Source organism: Babylonia areolata, chromosome 10 (genome assembly GCF_041734735.1).
Source record: "Babylonia areolata isolate BAREFJ2019XMU chromosome 10, ASM4173473v1, whole genome shotgun sequence".
Classification (NCBI taxonomy): Eukaryota; Metazoa; Mollusca; class Gastropoda; order Neogastropoda; family Buccinidae; genus Babylonia; species Babylonia areolata.
The window spans coordinates 38277106-38303192 of NC_134885.1; the positions used below are offsets into that span (position 1 = coordinate 38277106).

At 44.5% G+C, this 26087-nt stretch overlaps 1 protein-coding gene across 2 annotated transcripts in view; it reads left to right on the forward strand.

Annotated features, from left to right (window-relative positions):
* Positions 1-1737: 1737 nt before the first annotated feature.
* The window catches only part of LOC143286580 (monocarboxylate transporter 13-like), a 32347-nt gene continuing 7997 nt past the window's right edge, over positions 1738-26087 (forward strand). Inside the window, exons 1-6 of one of the 2 annotated variants that reach the window (XM_076594200.1) lie at positions 1738-1866; positions 7380-7589; positions 11293-11433; positions 12269-12503; positions 14137-14337; positions 19357-19547. In XM_076594200.1, coding sequence (XP_076450315.1) covers positions 7394-7589; positions 11293-11433; positions 12269-12503; positions 14137-14337; positions 19357-19547 — 964 coding nt within the window. In that variant the 5' untranslated portion in view covers positions 1738-1866; positions 7380-7393. Of the gene's footprint in view, positions 1867-4634; positions 4925-7379; positions 7590-11292; positions 11434-12268; positions 12504-14136; positions 14338-19356; positions 19548-26087 lie in introns of those variants that run through there. The other variant, XM_076594199.1, reaches the window with a different exon arrangement.

Consider the following 26087-nt stretch of genomic DNA (forward strand, 5'->3'; position numbering starts at 1 on the left):
AAATATGTCGGAGTAACATTTTTCCACACAGGTTTAAACCGCAAAGCACACGAAAACATATTTACAGATAAACGAAAAGAAAAAGATGATATCTGATTTTAGAGAAAAAAGAAAAGAAAAACAAAACAAAAACAAAAAAAAACAACAAAAAAAAAAAACACATTGACCTTCGATAGCGAAAAAAAAGTAAAGATGTATTTATTCAAAAACGTCGACGCATTTTCAAAGCACGAGTCAGCATTTATGCTATCTGACACGTCAGCTGACTGGGGTCTCACATTGTGTCATGATAGACATTGGCTTACAACTTCCGTGTCACGCTCAATTGGTTTAAATTCCAAGCGCCGGAGGGGGGGGGGAGGGGAGGGGACAACCCACTCTACACAGAAGTTTTTCATGCATGACTGAGCACTATTTACAGAGTGACACTCGAGCGGTGTCGTGTCATTTTTGTAACCCTTCTCAGAAGTACCGGGGTTATGTGCATGGAAGCTGCGTACAGAGAAAGGCTGGTCGACTACCAGTTTTGATTCCTTGAGCTGATCGTGCTCGTGAAGGAAAATCTTTGTACCGTCTATAACGAGATGAAGGTGGCAGAATGGTTAAGACGCTCAGCTGCCAATACAGAGTCCGTGAGGGTGTGGGTTCGAATCCCGCTCTCGCCCTTTCTCCTAAGTTTGACTGGAAAATCAAACTGAGCGTCTAGTCTTTCGGATGAGACGATAAACCGAGGTCCCGTGTGCAGCACGCACTTGGCGCACTGAAAAAGAACCCATGGCAACGAGAGTGTTGTCCTCTGGCGAAATTACGTAAAATGAAATCCACTTTCATAGGTACACAAATATGTAAGCATGCACTCAAGGCCTGACTAAGCGCGTTGGGTTATGCTGCTGGTCAGGCATCTGCTCAACAGATGTGGTGTAGCGTGTATGGATTTGTCCGAACGCAGTGACGCCTCCTTGAGAAAGTGAAACTGAAACTGAAACTATAACGAGATGGCTAAAGACCATAAAGGATCTCTGACCGTTTCCATTTGCCTTCTTTAGATGTGGTGATAGTTTACGGCGGAGAAAAAAAAAAATCTTCACCAATAAAAATATTAGTACCTTTTAACTTTCTTTTTTCCTCAGGATTATAACCTTGTCAACTCTGTTCATCAGATCATTGGTGTTTCGACTTTGTCAGCTCCTGGTTTTGTTGTCGTAGAAAACTCACCTCCTCCCTCAGCCCCACCACCTCCTCCCGCAGTACATCAAACTGTTCCCCAAAAGTGTCTATGCGTCTGTCCACGTGACCAGACCTCGTGTTGAGGGTACCGTTCATCGACTGCAACATGGCCATGATGTCGGTCAGGGTGGGCGGTTCCTGGGAAGAAGGGGGTGTCGACTGGCTGCTGTCCGACGCACTGCCCGGTCTGTCCGCGCTGGCCCTCCGCCCCCCGCTGGCCAGTCTGCTCTGCCTCAGGTTCTCCGATCTTGAAGGTCCAGGCCCGGTGTTCTGCTCCACATCGCCGCACCTCAACAATAAACTCCCCCAAAACATCAGCGTCAGGAGCAATCCTAACGTGACACCGTCTGTTATATAGCGCGGTGTCAACTTTTCGGTGTGAAACGCAGCCTTTTCTTTATGCCCTCTTCAGCATAATAAAGGCCTGGAATACTGGCTGAAAACAGCCGCAGGGGACCCTGAAAACTAAGGGGTGCTGAAGGCATGTTTCTTCACATGTCTTTTGACAAAATAGCGACGCATACACCTTTTGCAGTCTCTGGTACAGACAGAAAACTTTTGCAGAACCAGCCGCCGTGGCGAAGTGGTCAGCGTCGCGGACTGACGGCTGGGAGGACACGGGTTCGAATCCCAGCGGAGGTGGGTTTTTGGGCTCGCGGCCCGCTCCTGCCCAGAGTTGAGTGTGCTGTGGGCTTAAATGGGGAGACTGGGACCACGTAGTCGTGTGTCACCCACTTCACGGATGTGTCTTTTGGTGTGTTACTCTCATTACCTGTCCAACACTGCAAGTGTCTGTATCTTTCGGGCCTGGTTGACGCTGGGATATCATTATGAAAGGAAGCGTAGAGTACAGCCTTGTTACGAAGTCCCAAACCAAAATGGACCTCCATAGCAACATCGTCATTGTCATCCTCCTTCTTCATCATTACCAATACAAACAAAAACGTCCCAGAGTCTGTGGCCTTTCATGCCCTGCTGTCATGGTGACCTCATTTTCGATACCCCTCCACTTCGGTGCTTGGGGTGAGTCCTGTCAATGTCTTCATTGTCGGCAGATTTATGGGGGGCTGTTGTTGGAGGGACGTGGCGGCGGTCTCCACTCTGGGAGGGACGCTCACTCAGTCTGGCACCGCGACTAAGCCGTTACCGTCGTCAGTAGGAGGCTTAGTAGGTGGTGTCCTAAGTACGTCAACTCAAAACAGGCACCACTGAGCACCACCGAAGTGACTCAGAAGCAGTGCAGCGTCTCCTCTGGTGTGAGGCCTCCTGGCGATCTAACATCGATGGTTTCTTGCGGACTGCCGACGTTGGGAGTGTGACAGACGAACCCGGGTGTGGCTGTATTTGGGGAGGGGGGGGGGGGGGCTCATTAAAAAGCTAACTAACAAACAAACAAAAAGCAATCTTTGCAGAAGTGCACAAGTGCGACCTGCTCTCCACGAGAGAGAGAGAGTGAGACAGAGAGAGAGACAACTGACAAGTTAAGAAAAATGGGTTGTTTTTTTAGCAATGGAATCTGTTATTCATTTATCATGTACATATTTATTCATATGCTCAGTAAGTTTCATTCATTAATTCACAGATTACATTTATGTATCAAATCACTGATTGACAGTGAAACTGTTTGTGTGATTTTCAAGTATACAGAGATTCCTCTCATTTTCATTTTCATATCTATATGTTTCTTATATTTACGTATGCATTTATGTACTTACTCTCGTTCACTCACTCATTAATTTAGCTATGCTTGCAGGCTCTAGGTCTGTGCTAAGTCATCTTTCCGACCATACCTTGACTGTCTGTAATGCTGTTGTCAACTTTCAAAATTCTGTCATAAACCTGGGTGCATATTTTGATTCAATACTGTCCATACATGACCATGTCAGTAATCTATGTAAAAACTGTAAACTTCCAGCTGAGAAAAATCCCTACCATTCCACCATAATTATCTGAATGCCGAAGCAACCTCTTAGCTTGTCTGTTTCTTGATTCTCAGTCGCGTTGACTACTGCAATTTACTAATCGCTGGTTTGCCCTCTGATAAAAAAAACAAAACAAAACAAGGATGGCAGCACCTGTCATATCCTGAACAATGCTGCTAGAGTCATTTTTATTTTTTAAAAAGTCCGTAAAATCATGTTATCCCTCTCTTGCGTCTACTTCACTGGTTACCCATCCAGCACGGAATTCAGTACAAAATTGATATATTATCGCACGCGCACAGAGCAGCAGCACACACATGCATCACACACCCACCCACACACACACACACACACACACACACACACACACAAACACACACATGTGCATGTACACACAGCAGCAGCAGTACACACAAGCATACACATAACACAGACACACAAACACAGACACAAACACACACACACACACACACACACACACACACACACACACACATTTCGAGAGCAGGACACACACCCAGCAGCAGTTTGCCATAAGAGAGTCTTCAGAACATCAGTTCCTACAAACAACGACAGGGAGACCTACTAGCTGAAGCTGTGAGTCCCTGAAACTCCCTGGCAGGGGACGGTCTCACATGTCCGTTCATCCAGACCCCGACACAGCAGGATATCTCCATTTGAGTAGTCCGGGTTATGCATGGCAGGAGCTGTGTGACATTATGTTATTATGAATGCCTTTTGTATTTTCCAGGGCGTAAAGCCACCATTCACCGAGCCAGTCAAATTGAATACGAAGGCTTTCTTCTTCCTTTTTTCCACCATGTACCGTGTGTGAGTGTGAGTGAGTGAGTGTGTGTGTGTGTGTCTGTGTCTGTGTGGGCACGTGTGAGTATGTTTGTGTGCTGTGTGAGTATGCGTGTGTATGTGTATGTTTTGTGTGTCTGTGTGCGCATGTGTGTCTGTGTTTGTGTTTGTGGTGAGTGTGTTTTGTGTGTGCTGCTGCTGCTGTTCTGTGGGCAGGTGTGTGCATTATGTATGCGTTTCGGATGAGAGTGGGGTGAAGGTTGAGGGGGGCTACTGCGGTTCCTACTCTGTGTGTGTGTGTGTGTGTGTGTGTGTGTGTGTGTGTGTGTGTACTAGTGTATAGTCACTCAAGCGGAGATGGAGCGAGTTTCGATAAACATGTCATCAGTGTTGCTGGAAGAAGAGTAAACAACAGCGGGGTGTGTGTGTCGTGATGGTGTGAAAAGATAGGGTTGTTGGCTGTGTTTGGCTGTTTTCTCCTTGAAAGGTTGTGTGGAGTTCAAGGACTTTTTTTTTATTTACATTTTAATTGCAACACCGTGTTGATCTGGAAGATAGTATTCGGTGTTTTCTAGGTGGAGCACCGCGGGTTTGGGGGATGGTATGCAGTGCTTTCTCGTTGTAACACTGTGTGGAGTTGGGGATCATGTGTGGTGTTTTCTCATTGTAAGACTGCTGATTTAGAGGACTATGCGCTTTTTGTTTTTCGTTGTAACACCTCCAAAGCAACAACTGCCTTTGAAGAGGCCAGACGACTGCGTGTCACCGCTGTGAGGGACAGACGATATAGGGCCTCGTCCTCCTCAGCCCAAAGTTCAGACCATCGCTGCGACACCTGTGGGCGCCTGTGTGCTTCCGGGTTTGGGCTTTGGAGTCACATGCGCCGTTATCGCTGAGTTCACAGACCTTGTCATCGACGGCTTCCGACGGGCTACGAAGTGTAACACTGTGGATTTGGAAGATTGCAGAAGGTGTTTGTTGTTGTGAGAAGTTGTTGATTTGGAGGACTGTGAGCAGTGCTTTCTTTGTGAAATATTGTGGATTTGGAGGATTTTTTTAAAAAGTGTTTTCTCATTGTAGGACTGTTTGGATTTGGAGAATTGTATGTAGTGCTGAGTGGTGTTTATCGTGAAGTTTGTATGGACGGTTCATGGTTATTGTGGTGATGTGATTCTGTCAGCTTCCGTATACGTCATTCTGGGGCTGTCTTTTGCTGTCTTTGGCTGTCAAAGCCGATCCAATCCAATCCAAACCACTATATTAAGCCAAATGGAAATTTGCAATAACAGGCTCGTTGTAAACACCAATCAAAATAATCTCGTGCACCATAAAAGACATTAAAACTGCCTTTGTCATTGGAGCTTTTGTCTTTCCCCAATGCAAATCTAAGTGAAAAATGAGAGAAAGATAAAGAAACGAGAAATGGGGGGGCGAAGACAACGACGATCATGATAATGGCTCTGTGTGTGTGTGTGTGTGTGTGTGTGTGTGTGTGTGTGTGTGTGTGTGTGTGTGTTTCCTTTTGTGTGTTTACTTGGCTGGTTGATTTGTTCATTTCTTACTCTGTTTTTTGTTTGTTTGTTTGTTTGTTTGTTTTCAATATATTTCCATGTTCTGAGTGTATTCTGTGAAACTGGGAATCTGTTTTCGGTGCAATCATACATGCGAAAGGATGCTGACACAAACAGATGAACAAATGAGCAAGCAACAAATGAAGAACATCTAAATAAAAGCGACAGGAAAGGTTGCATCACAGCGAACATCAAAACTATTTGGTCCAGTTTCCATGCTTCCTCACATTTATGTAGAGAGTTGAATCATTTTGATGTTATTCCCAACATCCCCCGGGAAAGATTCGCTTCAAGTCTTATCATATCATATTATATCATATTACATTATATCATATTATATTACATTTCTGTTTGAATTATACACATTGCCTTAATTTCGTTCTTTGCTATTGAATCCGATCTTGAATTTGAGGTCGATGCATTGCAGTGGTCCATCATATGTGAAATACATTAAATAGATAGCAAACACACAGATACAGATACAGACACTCACACTCACAGACTCACACACACACATGGTTATGGAAAACAGGTCAGGACTGGCTGTGCGTACGTGAATGAGGCAGACAATCCATCAGCCTGCAATTCCACACATAAAACACACACTTGTAACGTGCACAACGATCTACACACACACACACACACACACACACACACACACACACACACACACACACACATATATATATATATATACATATATATAAATCGAAAAAAAAATATTCTAAGACAGATTCAGTAGAATCTTAGACACATATGCATATCAGTACGAGTTCTACAACATTCCCATTGGGTGAGAGATAAACCCTTCAGAATGTCCTATGGGTAATACCTAAATCTTTCAGCATGTCCATACAGTGATGCCTAAACCTTTCAGCATGTCCATTCGGTGATGCCTAAACCTTTCAGCATGTCCATACGGTGATGCCTAAACCTTTCAGCATGTCCATACGGTGATGCCTAAACCATTCAGCATGTCCATACAGTGATGCCTAAACCTTTCAGTATGTCCATACGGTGATGCCTAAACCTTTCAGTATGTCCATACAGTGATGCCTAAACCTTTCAGTATGTCCATACAGTGATGCCTAAACCATTCAGCATGTCCATACGGTGATGCCTAAACCTTTCAGTATGTCCATACAGTGATGCCTAAACCTTTCAGTATGTCCATTCGGTTTATAAACCTTTCAGCATGTCCATACAGTGATGCCTAAACCTTTCAGTATGTCCATTCGGTTTATAAACCTTTCAGCATGTCCATACAGTGATGCCTAAACCTTTCAGTATGTCCATTCAGTGATGCCTAAACCTTTCAGCATGTCCATACGGTGATGCCTAAACCTTTCAGCATGTCCATTCGGTGATGCCTAAACCTTTCAGCATGTCCATATGGTGATGCCTAAACCTTTCAGCATGTCCATTCGGTGATGCCTAAACCTTTCAGTATGTCCATTCGGTTTATAAACCTTTCAGCATGTCCATTCGGTGATGCCTAAACCTTTCAGTATGTCCATTTGGTGATGCCTAAACCTTTCAGCATGTCCATTCGGTGATGCCTAAACCTTTCAGTATGTCCATTCGGTTTATAAACCTTTCAGCATGTCCATTCGGTGATGCCTAAACCTTTCAGCATGTCCATTTGGTGATGCCTAAATTTTTCAGGATGCCCATGGGTGATACCTAAACCTTACAGTATGTCCACTGAGTGATACTTAGAGGTTATCCACTGAGTGATGCTTAATATAATCCTTACAGGATTCCCATTGGGTGATACTAAAACCGTGCAGGACATCAGTTGCGAAGTTTCGTTTTCCTGAGAACGTAATTTCCAGTGACGGTTTTGATTTGACAGTTGCTGACGTCACGATGACAAAGGGAGACAAGGAGGCGTCACGGTGGCGGTGGGTAGTCCTGGCATCGGCTTTCTTCGCGCTTCTCCTCAATGGCCACGGACAGTACCACGCTGGCGTTCTGAAAGTGGCCATGTTAAGTCATCTTAACACTGACGTCAAAATCACCACGTGGCTGATGTCGTATTACGCTGGTTCCTTTGCACTGACAGGTTGGTGGATGTGAACAGTTTTACTGGCATACAAGAGGCAAAGCCTTCGTGGTCCACGTGCAATTCCTGCAGAACAACAACAAAACATCAAGGGGTGAGGGGGAAGTGAGTAGGCGGAAGAGGAAGTGGGGACTGTCCCAGTGTTATCAGTAACGTGTTGTGCCCATTACAGCCCCAGTCAGTGAAATGAGTGAAGACTTGTGCCACTCACAGCTTTGGTGTCATCAGTGATGTGTCGTGACTCCTGTAATCCCAAAGTTATGAGAACTGTTCCCCTTGTAGCCCCAGTGTTATGATCTGTTCCCCTTACAGGCCCAGTGTTATGAGTTGTTCCCCTTACAGCCCCAGTGTTATGATTTGTTCCCCTTACAGCCCCAGTGTTATGAGTTGTTCCCCTTACAGCCCCAGTGTTATGAGTTGTTTCCATTGCAGCCCCAGTGTTATGAGTTGTTCCCATTGCAGCCCCAGTGTTATGAGTTGTTCCCCTTACAGCCCCAGTGTTATGAGTTGTTCCCCTTGCAGCACCAATGTTATGAGTTGCTCCCCTTACAGCCCCAGTGTTATGATTTGTTCCCCTTACAGCCCCAGTGTTATGAGTTGTTCCCCTTACAGCCCCAGTGTTATGAGTTGTTCCCCTTACAGCCCCAGTGTTATGAGTTGTTCCCCTTACAGCCCCAGTGTTATGAGTTGTTTCCATTGCAGCCCCAGTGTTATGAGTTGTTCCCCTTACAGCCCCAGTGTTATGAGTTGTTTCCATTGCAGCCCCAGTGTTATGAGTTGTTTCCATTGCAGCCCCAGTGTTATGAGTTGTTCCCCTTACAGCCCCAGTGTTATGAGTTGTTTCCATTGCAGCCCCAGTGTTATGAGTTGTTTCCATGCAGCCCCAGTGTTATGAGTCGTTCCCCTTGCAGCACCAGTGTTTGTTCGCCTGAAAGAAATAAAGGTAGAGAGAGGGAGCGGCCGTAAGTCTAGTATGAAAGGTAGAGCACGATGCTTTGATAATCAAACGAATATTGGCATCATTTCCAAACCAACATTGCACAAATTTCTTCAAAACGGAACAGTCTCTGTGGGCTTTGTCAAATACAACAGACTGAGCAACACGCGAGACGCCAAGTTCCTGGCATCAGAGATCTTTTCCCACCCCTCTTGCGGCCAATCAGTGGCAGCCTCTGTATGTGTGCGTGTGCGTGTGTGTGTGTTTGTGTGCGTGTGTGCGTGCACGAGTGTGTAAGTGTACACATGTGTCAAGAGAGCTCTGTGCACGTGCGTGTGCGTGTGCGAGTGTGTGTGTGTGTGTGTGTGTGTGTGTTCGTTCTTTAGTTCGCCTTTTCACTATCAGTGATATTAGACAAAGAAAAAAAAAGGGGGGGTGGGGGTGGAGGTGGGGGGGGGGGGGAGAGGGAAGACGAAAACAGAAAAGGTGGAAAACTACCAAAAAAAATGCATAACTAACATGCATTTACATTTAACAGTAACAATTCAATAATGATAATAATAGAAAATGTGTGTGTGTGTGTGTTTCTCAATTACTCTACCTCAGAGGACTGATTCACGCTCCAACACACAGGTCAGTGCACTGACAGAGATCTGCCAAGCAAATATTGGACAGAACACCAGTGACACTAGGCACACACACACACACACACACACACACACACACACACACACACACACACACAAGGCACACACACACACACACACACACACACACACACACACACACACACAAGGTACACACACACACACACACACACACACACACACACACACACACACACACACACACACACAAGGTACACACACACACAAGGTACACACACACACACACACACACACACAAGGTACACACACACACAAGGCACACACACACACACACACACACACACACACACACACACACACACAAGGTACACACACACACACACACACACACACACACACACACACACACACACACACACACACTCACACACACACACACACACACACACACACACACACACACACACACACACATTTTCTATCATGCTACAACACTGAATGAAAAGAGGACAGGAGAGCTGTATAGAGAGTCGGTGAAACTGAACTGGTTTGTTTACACAGGCCATAGCCCTTCGTACACGGATATGCACATTGAAATACTAAACTCGCACATTCACATTGGTCTACATTGTGACGCACGCACACACACACACACACACACACACACACACACACACACACACCACAGACACAGACAGACAGACAGACAGACACACACACACACACACACACACACACACACACACACCACAGACACACACACACACACACACACACACACACACACACACCACAGACACACACCACAGACACACGCGCGCGCACACACACACACACACACACACACACACCACAGACACACACACACACACACACACACACACACACACACCACAGACACACACACACACACACACACACACCACAGACACACGCACATAGACAGTGAGACTGACAGAGAGACACAGAGACACAACCTGAGATACAGGCAGAAAGAAGCAGATTGTTGTCAAAATCAAAATGTCACACACAATCATCTTCGCAGCCATGTGTGTGTGTGTGTGTGTGTGTGTGTGTGTGTGTGTGTGTGTGTGTGTGTGTGTGTGTGTGTGTGTGTGTGTGTGTGTGTGTGTGTGTGTGTGTGTGTGTGTGTGTGGTGTGTGCGTGTTTGAGCGTGTATGTGTGTGTGTGTGTGAAACCACCTCTAACGCCTTCATTCACACACACACATAAAAACACAAACATACACACGCACACATACATAAACACGCATATACACACACACGCACGCACGCCTGCGCGCGCGCGCGGGCGCACACACACACACACACACACACACACACACAGGCACGCACACACACACACACACACCCATACACACTCCGCAATCATGTGGAAATAACAGAATTTTTATTTTCTTACATGGAAATCGTGATCACATAATAATGATCCAGTCATTACATTTCAATATTCAGCAACAACAACAAAAAAAAGCTGAAATTCAAGGGGGGGGGGGGGGGGGGGGGGGGGGGGGGGGGGCTTCAGTTAAAAGTTGAATGATTTCAAAATGGCATCTGATCATACAAAATTGTCGTAAATATTAAACTTTGAGACAGACTCCTGCACTTTTCGTTTGCCAACTATGAATTGGCTGCGTCGAAAATTTAAACTATTCCAGAGGATAATTAACTAACTAAATATATATATATATATAATTATTATTATCATTTTTATCATTATCATAGTTGTTTTTGTTGTGTTGTTGTTGTTGTTGTCGTCATCATCATTATCATTATCATCATTGTTATTGGTAGTATATTTTTCTTTCGTTTTTTTTTTTTTCTCAAGGCCTGACAAAGTGCGTTGCTTACGCTGCTAGTCAGGCATCTGCTTGGCAAATGTGGTGTAGCGTATATGGATTTATCCGAACGTAGTGACGCTTCTTTGAGCAACTGATACTGATACTGATCCCCTTACCTCCCCATTGTTATGAGTTGTTCCCCTTACAGCCCCTGTGTTGTGAATTGTTCCTCTTAGACCCCAGTATTGTGAGTTTCCCCCCTTACCTCCCCAGTGTAACGAGTTGCTTCCCTTACTGCCCCAGTGTTGTGAGTTGTTCCCCTTACCGCTTCAGTGTTATGAGTTGTTCCCCTTACAGCCCCACTGGGCAGTGTGCTGGTCAACATAACCAGCAGTCGGACGTGTATGCTGCTGTCTGGTCTCCTCTGTCTGCTGGGCTTCGTCCTCACCTCACTGGTGACCCACGTCTTCAGCCTATTCCTCACCATCACCCTCATCGGTGAGTGTATTGGTCACTGGTATTCGTAGGTGTACTGATCACTCGGTGAGTTTATTGATCACTGGTATTGGTAGGTGTATTGATCACTCGGTGAGTGTACTGATCACTGGTATTGGTAGGTGTATTGTTCACTTGGTGAGTGTATTGGTCACTGGTATTGGTAGGTGTATTGATCACTCGGTGAGTGTATTGATCACTGGTATTGGTAGGCGTATTAATCACCCTCATCGGTGAGTGTATCACTAGCCATCATCAGTCAATTGGTCAGTATTTTGATCACCATTACTCTCATCTGCGAGTGTATTGGTCTCCATCACTGGTAAATTATTGACTACCATCACTGCTATCAGTAAATGTAGTAATCACCATAACCCTGATTGGTGAGTAAACTAATTACCATGATCAGTAAATGGATTGATCACAGTCATAGTGTATCTATCTAACCAGAATTTAACGGAATGATAACGGTTACGATTCTAGATAAGAGAAATAAAACATTAATGTACGTGAATGATTACTAAATAAAGAAATTATCAAACGTTTGTAATTAATGATTTTCCAAATAAGACATGAAGCAAAGTGTGCATGATTATGATTTCGGAAATAAAACACTGACCAAACGTAAATGATTATGATTGTCCAAATCATATAACAGCCAAATATTCTTCTTCTTCTTATTATTATTATCATTATTATTATGCCTTTGGAAACATTATTGTTACTATAATAATTGTCATACCTAAAATTTCTATTACAACTGTTACAATTATGACACCCTGCAGAGGTGACTGGGAAAGTGTGCAGTTGTACAGTTTTCATTTTCGTGTGTTCCCAGGAATCGGCCAAGGAATGTGCTGTTCTGGTGCCTACATGGCTCTCGGCTACTATTTCCCTGAACAAGCCGGTATCGCGGTGGGAGTGTCCATCTCGGGTGGAGCCTTGGGTATCTTCATGCACCCGCCCTTGCTGCAGAGTCTGGTGGACTGGTACGGGCTGCAGGGAGCTCTGCTGCTGAGTGGGGCCATCGCCTTCCACGCCTCCCCTCTGGGGGCCCTGATGAGGCCCTGCAGGTGGGTATGGAACGGGGTGGTGAGGAGTAGAATGCAGTGGGGTACAGTTGGGGGAGGGTGGAGTGGATTTGGGGTAGGTGGGATGCAGGGTAGAGTGGGGCCATTACTTTCCATGCCTCCCCTCTTGAGGGCCCTCATTATCCTGTGCATGTGAGGGGTACAAAGGGGGTATGGAGGGGGATACAATGGAACAGATTCAGATAGGATAGGAAGATCGGCGTAGAATATAGCGGATAATAGAACAGAATAAATTGAGATAGGACAGGAAGGCAAGGGTACAGTAATGGGGGAGAATCCTTGGTAGTCCAACACAGTCCGAAGATGACACAGTCTGTGTCTTAGCGATGAGGGCGCCGCAGTCTAAGACTGGAAGCACACAAGCACCAGCAGGTGCAACGAAGTCTGTTGTCTGAGTAGGGGTGGATGTTGCTATGTGACGTCTGTTTTCTGCAGCAGCGAGGCGTTGTCTCCCGTCCTCTTCAAAGTTAGCCATCAGTCTGGAAATGAGAGACCTCCATGCTGGTCTGTTTGCTGTGGAGCCTTCAGGTTTCTCGAGGCTGTATGCTGCTCCACTTGAGGTAGCCCTTCAAGGTGTTCTTTTACCCCAGTTTGGGCCTCCCTAAGGGCCTTCCATGAGCTGATCATACATAAGTTGTCTCTGTATGCAAATGTCGTATATTCTGATCAGATTGACAGTCCATCGAAACCAAGCTTTCAGCAACATCGACTCAATGTTCATTAAGTCAGTTCTGTCCAACATTTCTTGGTTTGCGACTTCGTCCTGCCAGCGGATTATGATGATCATGTGCAGCGTATCTCGTATGGAACTATTCTAGCTGCTTAACATGCCGACGATACGGCGTCCACGCTTCACATCCGTAGCAGTGTAGAAATGACAACAGCTTTGTAGACCTTGATTTTTGTTAACAAACTGATGCCTTACTGCTGGATGACCTTCACTCTCAGTCTTCTGAGTGCTTGGCTGGCCTTTTGGATTCTGGATATGATCACTTTACCATCTGCAGAGATTGTGCTGCCAAGGCACTTGAAGTTCTCCAGGTACTTCAGCCAGACTCCATTAACAGTGATGTTTGGCTGGGGAAGGCGTGTTCGGGACTGCTTCAACCAGGACCTCTCTTTTTTCGCAGGCTGAAGAGATTGGACGCTTCTGCAAAGTGGTCAACAATTGCCTGTGGACGGTTTTCCTTATTTGCCAGTATGGCAGGGTCATCCGCTAATTGGTCAAAGCTCATCGTCGGGGGATGTTGGGGGAGGCGGGGGGTTGGGGGGGGGAGGTGTTGGGGGTGATGCATTTGAATAGTTAGGTTGAGATAGGAAGGTGTCAAAGTATATCATGAAGGGGGTAGGGTTGTACCTCTGTTGACGGGTGCAATTCTCTTGGAATGGTTATAACATGGCTCCTGTTATCTCACTGTCTCTAATTATCACTGGGATGGGTACAACATGGCTCTACTTATCCCTCTGCCATGAGTTTAACACGACACCTGTTATCTTTCTGGGATGGGCACAGATTGGTTCCTTTTATCCCTCTTTTCCCATGTCATTCTGAAGATGGTTGAAATAAAGCTGTAACCATGATGGAAGCTGACTTGTACTGATTTTCCCCCTTCAGTCTGGAGATGAAAGCAACCCAAGGGAGACCAGGAGGCAACACCTTGCAGAAGTTATGTGCCCTTTTCGCCAGTGTTCGAGGTCTGCACAAGTCCCCGCTGACGTCACGGGCCGTGGCGGCTTTCCTGATGTCTGTGTTCGTGATGTCCCTGGCTGTCCATTCTGCGATGGTTCTTTTACCCTACCATCTGATTTATGAGGGGTGAGTTTTTGTCTTCACCGGTCTGTTGTCTGGATTCCTTATGTCCTTCCCCTTCCTTTCTCTGCTCATCCTTTTACCCCCACCACCCTATTCACGACGTATTACTTATGTCGCACTCTTTCCTTCAGCACACATTCATCCACCTTGAAAAAACAATTGCCATCGCTCGTATATTGTTTCAAGATTTTTCACATATTTTCAGTATGTTCCAGCCACATCTGATACAAATGAAGCTTATTTTTCTCAATTTTATTTCAAAGCTCATGGATCACACATTTTCTCATAACCCAGTCTCTCCATTTCGTTAAGCTTTTCTCTCTTTCTAAACAACTTTAACCGATGCTCCCAGGAGAACAGTTTTGTCGCCTACCGTTCATATTATACATCAACGACAGCACTGGTACACCAAAAGTGAATACTGATGAAGACATTTCATCAAACTCTGACTCTATTCTGAAAAAGTTCAGATTTTTCTCCCAAGTGCAAGAACATTGAATTAAATGTCAATGGCAAGAAAACAAAAGAAGAAAAAAATGAAGAAGGAAACATGTGTTGGCTTCCGAAAAGGACCAGCAGAAGACATCATTCAGTATGTATGCCAGCTACAACATCTGAAAGAATGATAAGAATATCCAGAATACCTCAGACAAATCTTTTATTCACTCTGGAAAGACACACACAGGTGAAGCTACTTATAGACGAAATCAGCAAAGAGGCTCAGTCATTAAAGGTAGGTCCCGTTTGAGATACATTGTAAAGCAAAATGGGAAAGGGAAGAGAATTCCATGTACAAAGTCATAACCTCCAACCTGACAGTGGAAGTTGAAGCCGTGACACATGTTGTCCAGTGGCTGGCATCCATACGTATGACTCTAAAAATCAGCACGTCATAAGTGACTGACTATGAATTTCCTTTAAAAAAAATTAAAATGAAATTGGGAATGCACAATGCATTCCTCGTATTTTTGATTCACTTGTGTGAACAATGTGAGTCTATATAATAACCTGGTGTTCAGTTCTCTCTCTCTCTCTCTCTCTCTCTCTCCCTCTGTGTGTGTATGTGTGTGTGTGTGTGTGGTAAACTTTAACATTGTCATTTTCTCTGGAAATACTTAGTCAGTCAATACCAAATTTGGCACAACAATAGCGAATGATAAGTACTTTCCATGCATTCCTATCATAATGGTAATGCATCCCTGGGAATGGCACAAAGTAGATTTGAATATTTTCACCTAAAGATTACTGTTACATTTTTTTAATTTTTTTTATAAATTAAACTTAGCATTCTTATGTGAGATACTGACACACTGAGCAATAGCAGTTCATCAATATTTTTGTTGTTGAAAATGGAACTTCCTTTGCAGGTGTGGAAGTTACATTTACACACACATCTCTCAATGTACCTGCTAACTGGACGTTGTAGTTATAGGCTGAAAACTAATTATTAGCAAGGGAGATAATTTTCTTACAATAGATCTCACTCATCTAAAGCATTACATTTTAAAATAGGACTCAAGGCAAAAAAGGCTTATATTTGTTTTATACTCAATGTGAAGGTCTTACACTATTTACATTTGAGAATGATGCTAACTACAACATCAATGTGTTTACTGCATACGAATATTTTACAGCATTAACTAGAATAAACAGAAATTGTACTTGACAGACCCCAACGAATCGACGGAGGCGGACATCTTGGATTACAGTGTGACGCATTCATTCTATAATTCGTGATAACATTATTATAATTGACAGGAGGCGAAGAAGGCAGTTGAGTTTTTATTCAGAGAGAGATTTGCGCACAGGCCAGAAAAAAAATACTGCATTATTTTCCCCAACAAGCATAAAATTATACATACAGAAAATGGACTTTTCAAGCACAATTTCAGTTACATCACGCCACATTCTGCATGCACGAAGGAAGACAACTCTGAACTTTACCAACTGTGCGTCTCTACAGCAGTCCAAGCATGGTAGTCTGTAAAACATGCAATACCTAGCTTTGTAAGATGTATTATGTTTTTTAATAGCAACATAATCTTTAATTTACTGTTTTCCATATCGTTCGGAGGCCAAGTACAAAATTAATATACTAAGCAACTCCTAGTAGACAGTGCAGTTTCAAGGTACCGAAGGATGTTTTGGTCGCTCGCTGCCTGTCTACAAATAGCTGTTGCAGAATACTCCATTTAGTTGACACGAAAGGGGCGGTAGGTTGGTATAATGAACATGCATGTGGTCGTGCCATGGCTGACTGACGTCATAAAGTAACCCATATAAACTGAAATGGAAGGAACATCTCTGGAAATGCATAATATCGCATGCTTTTGGTTTGGGGATTCCCCCCTTTTTTTTTTTTTTTTTTTTTTTTTAAACACTTCTGAAAGAACTAGTGTGTAAACAACACCGCTATCTATGTACTCTCATCAGACGGTAGAAATAGTTTGCTAATATTGTGGGCAGCATCTGTCTTACACAGGTCAGTAAAATCCTCGATGTTGAACTTCAAACATCTCATCCACTGACTGACCTTGTGGCTGAAGAAGCGACCTCTTATTTAGTGTTACCAGTGGGCCTATTAACATTTATTGATCCAAATAATATTTTCTACTTTTCGACAAGATTGAGTATTCGTTGAATTCAAAATTGCATGCTTGAAACGGAACAATTCCATCTGAAGCAGCCAATGTTCCCGGTATTTCACTTCTTTTTTTTTCAAACACTGATATAGATCAAGATCAAATTTTGTGTGTGTGTGTGTGTGTGTGTGTGTGTGTGTGTGTCAGATTATCCATTTCCTTTTTTTTTTTCTTCTTCTTCTTCTTCTTAATTCCTTTGTTGGATTAAGAGCATATCACAAGTGAGTATTGAATGCCTTGCCTCTCTTGCTACTGTTTGTTCTGATTTCGCTTTGGCTTACGTGCTTTGAATCTAGAAAAGATTGTGAACTCAAATCTTCAATATAACTAAATCATACGATAAATCATTCTGTAATCATTTATTCAATCACAAAGAAAGGGTCAGATGTTCTTGTCTGTCTTTCTCTGTTTCTGATTCTCTGATTTTTACCTCAATATTTCTGTAGTTTGATACCGCCCAGCTCACAGCAATAAGAGGTCGATAACTTTATCGTTGTATTATTTGTATCGTTATATCATCTGTATTTACCTTTGGAAAAATTCAGGTAAATTTACGGCTTTACATATTGTTCAGTGCATACTTAGATCTATGTATACAGGAGTGTAGACAACTTTGATGGCTTGATTTCCAGTGTCAACAACTCCTTTGCTAACATGATGCACGGGAATGAACTTTTGTCTGGGCCCCTTCCCGATTCCAATCCTCCAGTATTGTGGCCCAAGACCTGTGTGTATTTAAACATTTCTGACTTCTGGGTTCCTCGTTCATTCTGTCTTTGACTGTTTTCCTCCTTTTCTTCTTGACGTCAGTATTTACCCCCCCCCCCCCCCCCGCCCCCCCCCCCCCCCCCCGCACCCCCTCCCATGCCCCCTGCACCCCCCCCCCCCCATCACCACCCCCTTTTTGATTCACTTGTGTAAACAAAGTGAGTCTGTTTTAACCCGATGTTCGGTTATGTGTGTGTGTGTGTGTGTGTGTGTGTGTGTGTGTGTGTGTGTCCCTGGTAAACTTTAACATTGCCATTTTCTCTGCAAATACTTTGTCAGCTGACACCAAATTTGGCATAAAAAAAGGAAAAATTCTGTTCTTTCCAGTCATCTTGTTTAAAACAATATTGCACCTCTGGGATGGGCACAAAAAATAAAAAAGAAGCCAAATTATATGCAAAGTGAATTCACTGTTATATTTTTTTTATTCCCTAAACTTGGCACTTTGATCTGATATTCTGACACAACAACAAGAGCAGTCATTTTTATCATTTTTTGTTCAAACAGGAACTTCTTTTGCTAAGCATGGAAGTTATATTAAAAAAAATTTCTGGTGCATGTCTTTGGTGCAGATAGTAAAAAAGGGAAATTAGTCTGTAATGAATGCTGGGTGGAGGGGGGCTGGGGGTGTTTTGCCTTAAAGTGATCTTTCTCATCTTAAACATTACATTTTGAAATTATACTCAATACATAAAAAAAAACTTGTGTGTTTTACTCTCAGTGTACAGGGCTTTCACTATGTTCATTCGCCCAAGTGGTCATTCTCCAAGTTGGAGAAGGAGACCGTTAAATATTTATTCAGAGAAAGATTTGTGAACGCCTCATCACTTACTGGATTATGCCCCAAACTGCCATAAAAATATCCACAAAATCAGTTTGAATTCACAGATAAAAATAATAAACCATGAGAGTTAATACCTTTGATGAAACGTACAAATTTCCAGTCTTGACTTTTCTCAAAATGAAGTCCTTTTCACTTCATACGACGTTTAGAAGTACTTGACTTAGCTCTACATGTTATTAGTTTAACAAAATACTCAATTTTCATATCAACTTCAAAACTATAAACCTAGAATGAACATAAAAGAGAAATTGAATCGACCATGTGGTACATTCTCGGCGGGTGTAAGTAAACTTGTAAATCTATCTAGATCTAGAGAAAACGGCTAAATGCTGCAGTGTGATTGGTGTAATAGCCACGTCTCCTTTACCGCGGACTTAAGAAAAAAGAATTTTTAATTGCCCTTAAAGATCTTTTAATGCCCAAGATACACCAAAATAATATGATTTAAACAGCGTTCTCACTGCAAATACCGCAGTCGATTTATCGCCCTTTAAAAAGCCTGTTTAAATGTTAAATTTTTGAACGTCAGTTAAGGAGCCGCGATAGTGTATTGGGTAAGACAGTTTCAATCTCACCCGAACACGCGGGGTTCGAATCAGCCGTCAGGACTTAAATTTTTTTTTTTTTTTTTTTTTTTTTACCCGAAGCTTTATAATAACAAATACAGAACACATTTTAACGATTAGATTTTTTTAAAAAATGTATCACAAGTGAGTCTTGAAAGCCTTGCCTCTCTTGTTTTTCTTTTTTTTTTTTTTTCTTGTTCAGTGGACTGACGCCCACAGAAGCATCCTTCTCCATTTCTGCCCTCGGTATCGGAAGTCTGATTTCCCGGGTGGCATCTGGTTTCCTGGGCCATGACCCTCGCGTAGGGAACTTGCTGGTGTACTGTGGTCTGGTTGGATTACAGTCTGTTGTTGCACTGGCAGCGCCCTCTCTCATTGCACTAGGAATTTGGGGTAAGTAAAGGAAGGATTGGAATTCCAAAATGTACCACTGCATGGTTTGTCTTAGTTTTTCTCTGTGTGTACATTTGTTCTGCTGTGAGGTATCTAATAGTAATGGTAACGATAATAATGGAAATTTATTATCTAGCACACTATCCAGAAATCTGCTCCACGTGCTTTACAAAACACTTATGTTTAAATGACACATTGCATCAATTTTACGTAGGCCTACACACACCAAAATGTGACTAACTAAACACACACACACACACACACACAATGCATTCATATATCTTAACATACATATGTTTATAGCAGCTGCCCTGAGAAGTAGAGTATCAGAAGCAGAACGGACCTGGCGAGACGGAGTATAGATACGGAGTTCACAAAGATACTTTGGACCAGACCCTTTGACTACAGAAAAGATCAGAGTGGATAGCCTATAGTCTATTCGATCAGAAACGGGTAGCCAGTGGAGAGACTGAAGGAGAGGAGAAACATAGTAAAATTTAAAAGCTCTGCAAATGAGTCTGTCAACGTTATTCTGAATTCGTTTTCAAGTATGTCTGACAGATATTTGGGGAGGCCGACCAAAGAGAAATGCAGTCATCTATCTAACTCGTTTACATCGTTTAAATTTCATTACAATAACACATAAGATGAATAAGAATACACGAACACACACCTTTATTCGTATACATTATGGTATCAGCAAGGAGACTCGCGCCTTAACAAATGGGAAAGGAGATACAACAGGGAAAATGCAAATGACAGCAGTGAAACCTTTCTACATTTTATATAAACCATATCGTCAGCCGGTATTCGAACCAGTGTCAATAGTTGTCCGTGTTATCAAACATAATTATCTTCGGATCAAACGTTTTATTGGTTTACTTTGCAGCACATATTTTCCTTTTCTGGCTTAGCCAGCAACTGTCGTAGCTAGCGCTTCTCATCCGTTGGTGGGATTTACTTTGTTGTAAATATTTTATAGGTGTTTGGTTTGAATAATCTTGAATTGTTCAACGGTTCACATACATAGCATACACCAGCAATCACAAAGAGCACCAACAAGCTTATAATGTCGAAGTTGCACTTTCAAAATTCAACGTGACAGTTGATGAACCATATCATTATTCATACCAAATAACTTATCCATAACAGTAAATGAAGAAATAGAACAAAACAATACATAATTAAATAAGATTATAGATAGTGCTGCCATCAGTGTCAGCAGGAAATTAAATGTATTGTCACAACATCTACAGAGAGAATGAATTCATAGAAAGTAAAAATAAATTCAAAAGAAAAAAGATGGGTTCGGGAAACAGAGAGGCGGGGAGAAATGGTGGTGGTGGTGGTGGTGTGTCCATCGAGATCGATGATGACCATCGTTGTCATCCAGCTGGGGGATGGGGGGAGGGTGGTGGTGGGGTGGGGGGGAGGATGCTCATGAATCTATCTGTGAATGCACAGATGGCTGAATAGTCCAATCTGCGCACGAAATGTTCGCTGACAGTTGTGGCAGACAAAGACAGGCATATCATTGTCAGGGAGCTTGTTTGCCCGTGACTTTCTGGCCTGCCTCTTCTGAACAGCTGCAGCAGTCCTGTTGGCCTCACACAACTTGGCGCCTTTGTGCACAGCAGTGCGCCATTTGTCACGGTCCACTACAGATTCCTCCCAGGAGCCAGGGTTGATATCAAACGCTTTAAGATAGACTTTCAGAGTATCTCTGAAGCGCTTCTTCTGACCTCCGTGTGATCTCTTCCCTTGTTGCAGCTCGCCATAGAAGAGCCTTTTGGGCAGCCGATGGTCTGGCATGCGCACCACGTGTCCAGCCCAGCGAAGCTGGGACTGCATCAGGATGGTGAAGATGCTGGGAAGGGTGGCTTTTGCGAGCACCTCTGTTTCTGGGGTCCTGTCTTGCCACTTGATGTTCAGTAGCTTCCTGAGGCATGTTGTGTGGAAGTGATTCAGCTTCTTGGCATGTCGTTGGTACACTGTCCAAGTTTCGCAGGCGTACAGTAGTGTGGGGAGAACTACTGCTCTGTAGACCTTTAGCTTGGTCTCAAGACTAATGCCTCTTCTGTTCCAGACATTTGCACTGAGTCTGCCAAAAGTTGCGCTTGCTCTTGCAATCCTGACGTTCACTTCATCGTCGATGGTCGCATTTCGTGACAGTGTGCTGCCAAGGTATGTGAACCGCTCCACCGCACTGAGTCTCTGACCGTTGACTGTGATGTTGGGCTCAACGTAGGGTTTCCCTGGGGCTGGCTGATGGAGAACTTCAGTTTTCCTCGTGCTGATGGTAAGGCCGAAGTTCCTGCTGGCAGTGGCAAACTTGTCGACGCTGAGTTGCATGTCAGCTTCAGATCCAGCATTGAGGGCACAGTCATCAGCAAACAAAAAGTCTCTGATGATGTCTGTCATGACCTTCGTTTTTGCTTGAAGCCTTCTGAGGTTAAACAACTTGCCATCTGTTCGGTACTTTAGGCCGATTCCAACATCGCCATCTATGAAGGCATCAGTAAGCATTGCAGAGAACATGAGGCTGAACAGCGTTGGAGCCAGGACGCAACCTTGCTTGACACCATTTGTGACAGCAAAAGGAGCAGATGTTTCGCCATTGTCCTGGACTCGAGCCTGCATGCCTTCATGGAATTGGCTGACCAAGGAAATAAATTTCCGAGGGCATCCGTACTTGGCCATGATCTTCCACAGTCCCTCTCTACTCATGGTGTCGAAGGCCTTAGTGAGGTCGACATAGGTGGAGAACAGATCAGCATTTTGCTCCTGACATTTCTCTTGCAGCTGCTATGCAGCAAACACCATGTCGGTGGTTCCGCGCTCTTTCCGGAATCCACATTGGCTCTCAGGCAAATGACCTTGGTCAAGGTGTGCTGTGAGGCGGTTTAGTAGGATCCTGGCAAGTATCTTGCCTGCGATGGACAACAAGGAAATGCCCCGATGGTTATCACAGGCTTGCCGGTTCCCCTTTCACTTGTACAAGTGAATGATAGATGCATCTTTGAAATCCTAGGGGATCGTCTCTTCTTTCCACATGAGTGAGTACAGCTGATGGAGCTTCTCTGTCAGCACAGTGCCTCCATCCTTGTAGACCTCTGCTGGTATGGAGTCTGAGCCAGGTGCTTTGCCACTGGATAGCAGACGGATTGCTTTCTGGGTCTCAAGAAGTGTTGGCGGATCGTCCAGTGCTTCGTTGATGGGGACTTGTGGGAGACGGTCTATGGCTTCATCATTTATGGAGGAAGGGCGATTTAAGACACTGTTGAAGTGCTCAGCCCAGCATTCGAGAATTTTCTCCTTCTCGGTGATCAAGGTATTCCCATCTGCACTGAGGAGGGGGGATGATCCTGAGGATGTGGGGCCGTAGACTTCTTTTAAGGCATCATAGAACCTCTTCATATCGTGCCTGTCAGCATATCCCTGGATCTCATCAGCTTTGTCACTCAGCCACTTATCCTGCATCCGGCGTAACTTTTGCTGAACAGTCCTGCGGATGGCATCGTACGCATCCTTTTTTGATGTGGACTTTGGGTTGCTCAGGTAGGCTTGATGCAGACGGCGTTTCTCATCCAGAAGCTGCTTGATTTCATCACAGTTTTCATCAAACCAGTCTTTGTGCTTTCTGGTCATGGGTCCCAGGGTCTCTGAAGCTGTACTATAGATCAGCTCACGCAGGGTCCTCCAGTCAGACTCCACATTCTGCTTGTCCAGAGAGGCGGATTCCAGACGATCTTCCAGCAGCTCCACAAAGGACTGTTTGATGGTGATGTTATTCAGCTTAGTGATGTTGAGCCGTTTTGGAGCCTTCTGGCCTTGGGGGCGTCTCTTGGGCTGGATTCGAATATTCAGCTTCGAGACTACAAGGCGATGGTCTGTCCAACACTCGGCGCCGCACATGGTCTTTGTTACACGTACATCTTGCCTATCCCTTTTCCTGACGATGACATAATCGATGAGATGCCAATGCTTTGAGCGTGGGTGCACCCATGACGTCCTGTTACGGGTAGGGAGGCAGAAAACTGTGTTGGTTATCAGCAGTTCGTGCTCTGCACAAGTCTGAAGCAAAAGCAATCCATTTGGGTTGCAGTGGCCCACACCGTGCTTTCCAATCACTCCATCCCAGGAGATGTAGTCAGAGCCAACTCTAGCATTGAAGTCCCTAAGAATGATGAGCTTGTCTGCTTTAGGGATAGCAGCAATGACAGAGTGAAGGTCCTCGTAGAACTTCGCCTTCACTTCATCCGGGTTGGTCATGGTTGGGGCGTAGGCATTGACAATGGTGAGGTGCTTCTGGCCAGATGCCAGTGGGAGTTTCATGGTCATAAGCCTATCGTTGACTCCCTTTGGGATTCCAGCTAGCTTGCTGACAAGTGCTGTTTTTACTGCAAAACCAACGCCAGCCTCATGTCGCTCTTCGCTTCCTCGTCCAATCCAGAAGAAGGTGTAACCAGATCCCCGTTCACAGAGCTCGCCTTCGCCTGCAAGCCGAGTCTCACTCAAGGCTGCGATGTCAATGTTGTATCTGGCGAGTTTGGATGCAACTAGTGCCGTTCTCCTTTGGGGTCTGTCCGCGTTATCTCTGTCCAGGAGAGTCCTTATGTTCCAAGCACCAATGGTGAGAGGAACGATCCTTGTTTTTTACTTTTCTTTCTTTTTGTTTCGACCGCTGATGTAGGGTCCCCGCCAGCCGCGGTATGCTGGCCAGGGTGATATGGAGCAGGCAATTTTTAGGGCACCTTTTCTAGCCCCTTCCTCATGCCAGGGAGGTGAGCAGTGCATTCCTAAAGAGGGCTGCTCAGACGCTCAGACGGCTGCCGAGCTCCATCGCTGCTCCTGTCGATGAAGAACGACCCTATGGCCTGAGCCGCCTGCGTGCAGGTCTGCGGCTGCGACTGCCAGTGTACCCACACCTGTCGTTTCGTCGCTCGCCTGTCGCCACAGGACTTGGGGGTGATGAAATGATGAAGGATGAAAGGTCATTTTGGATGACTGATGACTTGCGCGATGAGTTTGTTTAAAGTGAAGAGGAGTTGCGCAACGTCGACCTCACTCTCTCGTCCGGGTCCACCAATTTCCAGTGGCAAGACTAAGTCGAGACGACTGGAGGATGAGCACGGATGCAGTGGATGACCAAGATACCCTTTCGGTGTCTCATCTTGCTCTCTGCACTCCACAGTGCATTGCTGTAAGCGCCTTCCTCTCCGTTGAACCGATAGGTTTCTTCCGCAGATTCTGCCGGATCCAGACTTCGCATGCATGGGTCGACACACCCCGGGGGCCAACTGCGTGTGGCATGCACACAGCACGGTGGAGCTAGATGGCCGTCGGTGGCTCTCCTGAGCCGACGCCCTTTTATGGATCTCCATAAGGGTGTCTAGCCACCCGCCTCACCAGTCCCGGAAGGGAGCAGTGGGAGTGCCGGTTTAGTCGCCGGCAACCCGACCCTGAACAGGTTGTACTGGATTACAGGTTACCAGTAGCAGATCTAATGACCTGACCTGACACAGAACAGTTAAGTAATGTAGCTATAATTGCAAAATGGTGGATCAGTTATGTAAGGTGTTATACAGTGTGCTAAGTTCTGTTGTTGGGATATAAGTTGTGCATGCTTGTATGTATGTGTGTGCATGAATATCTATGCATATGTCTTTGTGTGTGTGCAAGCATGTGCATGTTTGTGTATGTAAATGTATGCACACATATCTATCTACATCTGTATGGACACAATATCTACATACATGAAAATATATACAAGACACAAACACATCCTGCATACGCGTTTATGTCACAGGCACCCAACAGTGAATATAATTATTATCATTTTCCCAGTTTTATAACCCTGCCCGCATTGATGATCCCATAGCTCTCCCACCCACCCGCCTTCAATCCCCCATCTAGGTTCACACAAACTGAATAGCCAGAAGCCATTCCCCCTCCACTCCACAAAAACTAGCTTCATTTCGTGGTGCCACACCTGTTGTCTGCTCCATAAATCAACTCTGACAGTCTCCCTGTACAGGTATGACATGGTGACAGGTGTAAAATGCACACTTCCAACTGATGTATACAGAAGGTTTGTTTGTGCCAAGAGTTTACAAAGTTTTTGCTTTCTTTTCTTTAACAACCCTTGCAGCCTCCCTGTATAGGTATGACAAAATGACAGCTGAATAGCGGACACACTACCCATTTCAGCAGTTGTAATACAGTATGTTTATTAGTGCAAAAGAGTTTACAACTGCCCTCTGTTTTGTTCCCTCCCACTCCCTCCCCACCACTCCTGCCCCAACCTCCCACCCCTCCCACTTTTCAGATAATGCTGGCATTAATAAGAATACTGATGTATCTTTAAGCAGCATTTACATTTTAACAGACATGTAAGTGATACTTAAGCTGCTTTCAGTCCAGTGCGTTCTTTTGCTGTTGTGTACATTGTGAGAGATGAAGTCAAGAATCTCACTGAGCATTGTTGTGAGACAAAGAAGAGGATGGATCAGTGAACAGGGATCTTTCAATCATTGATGA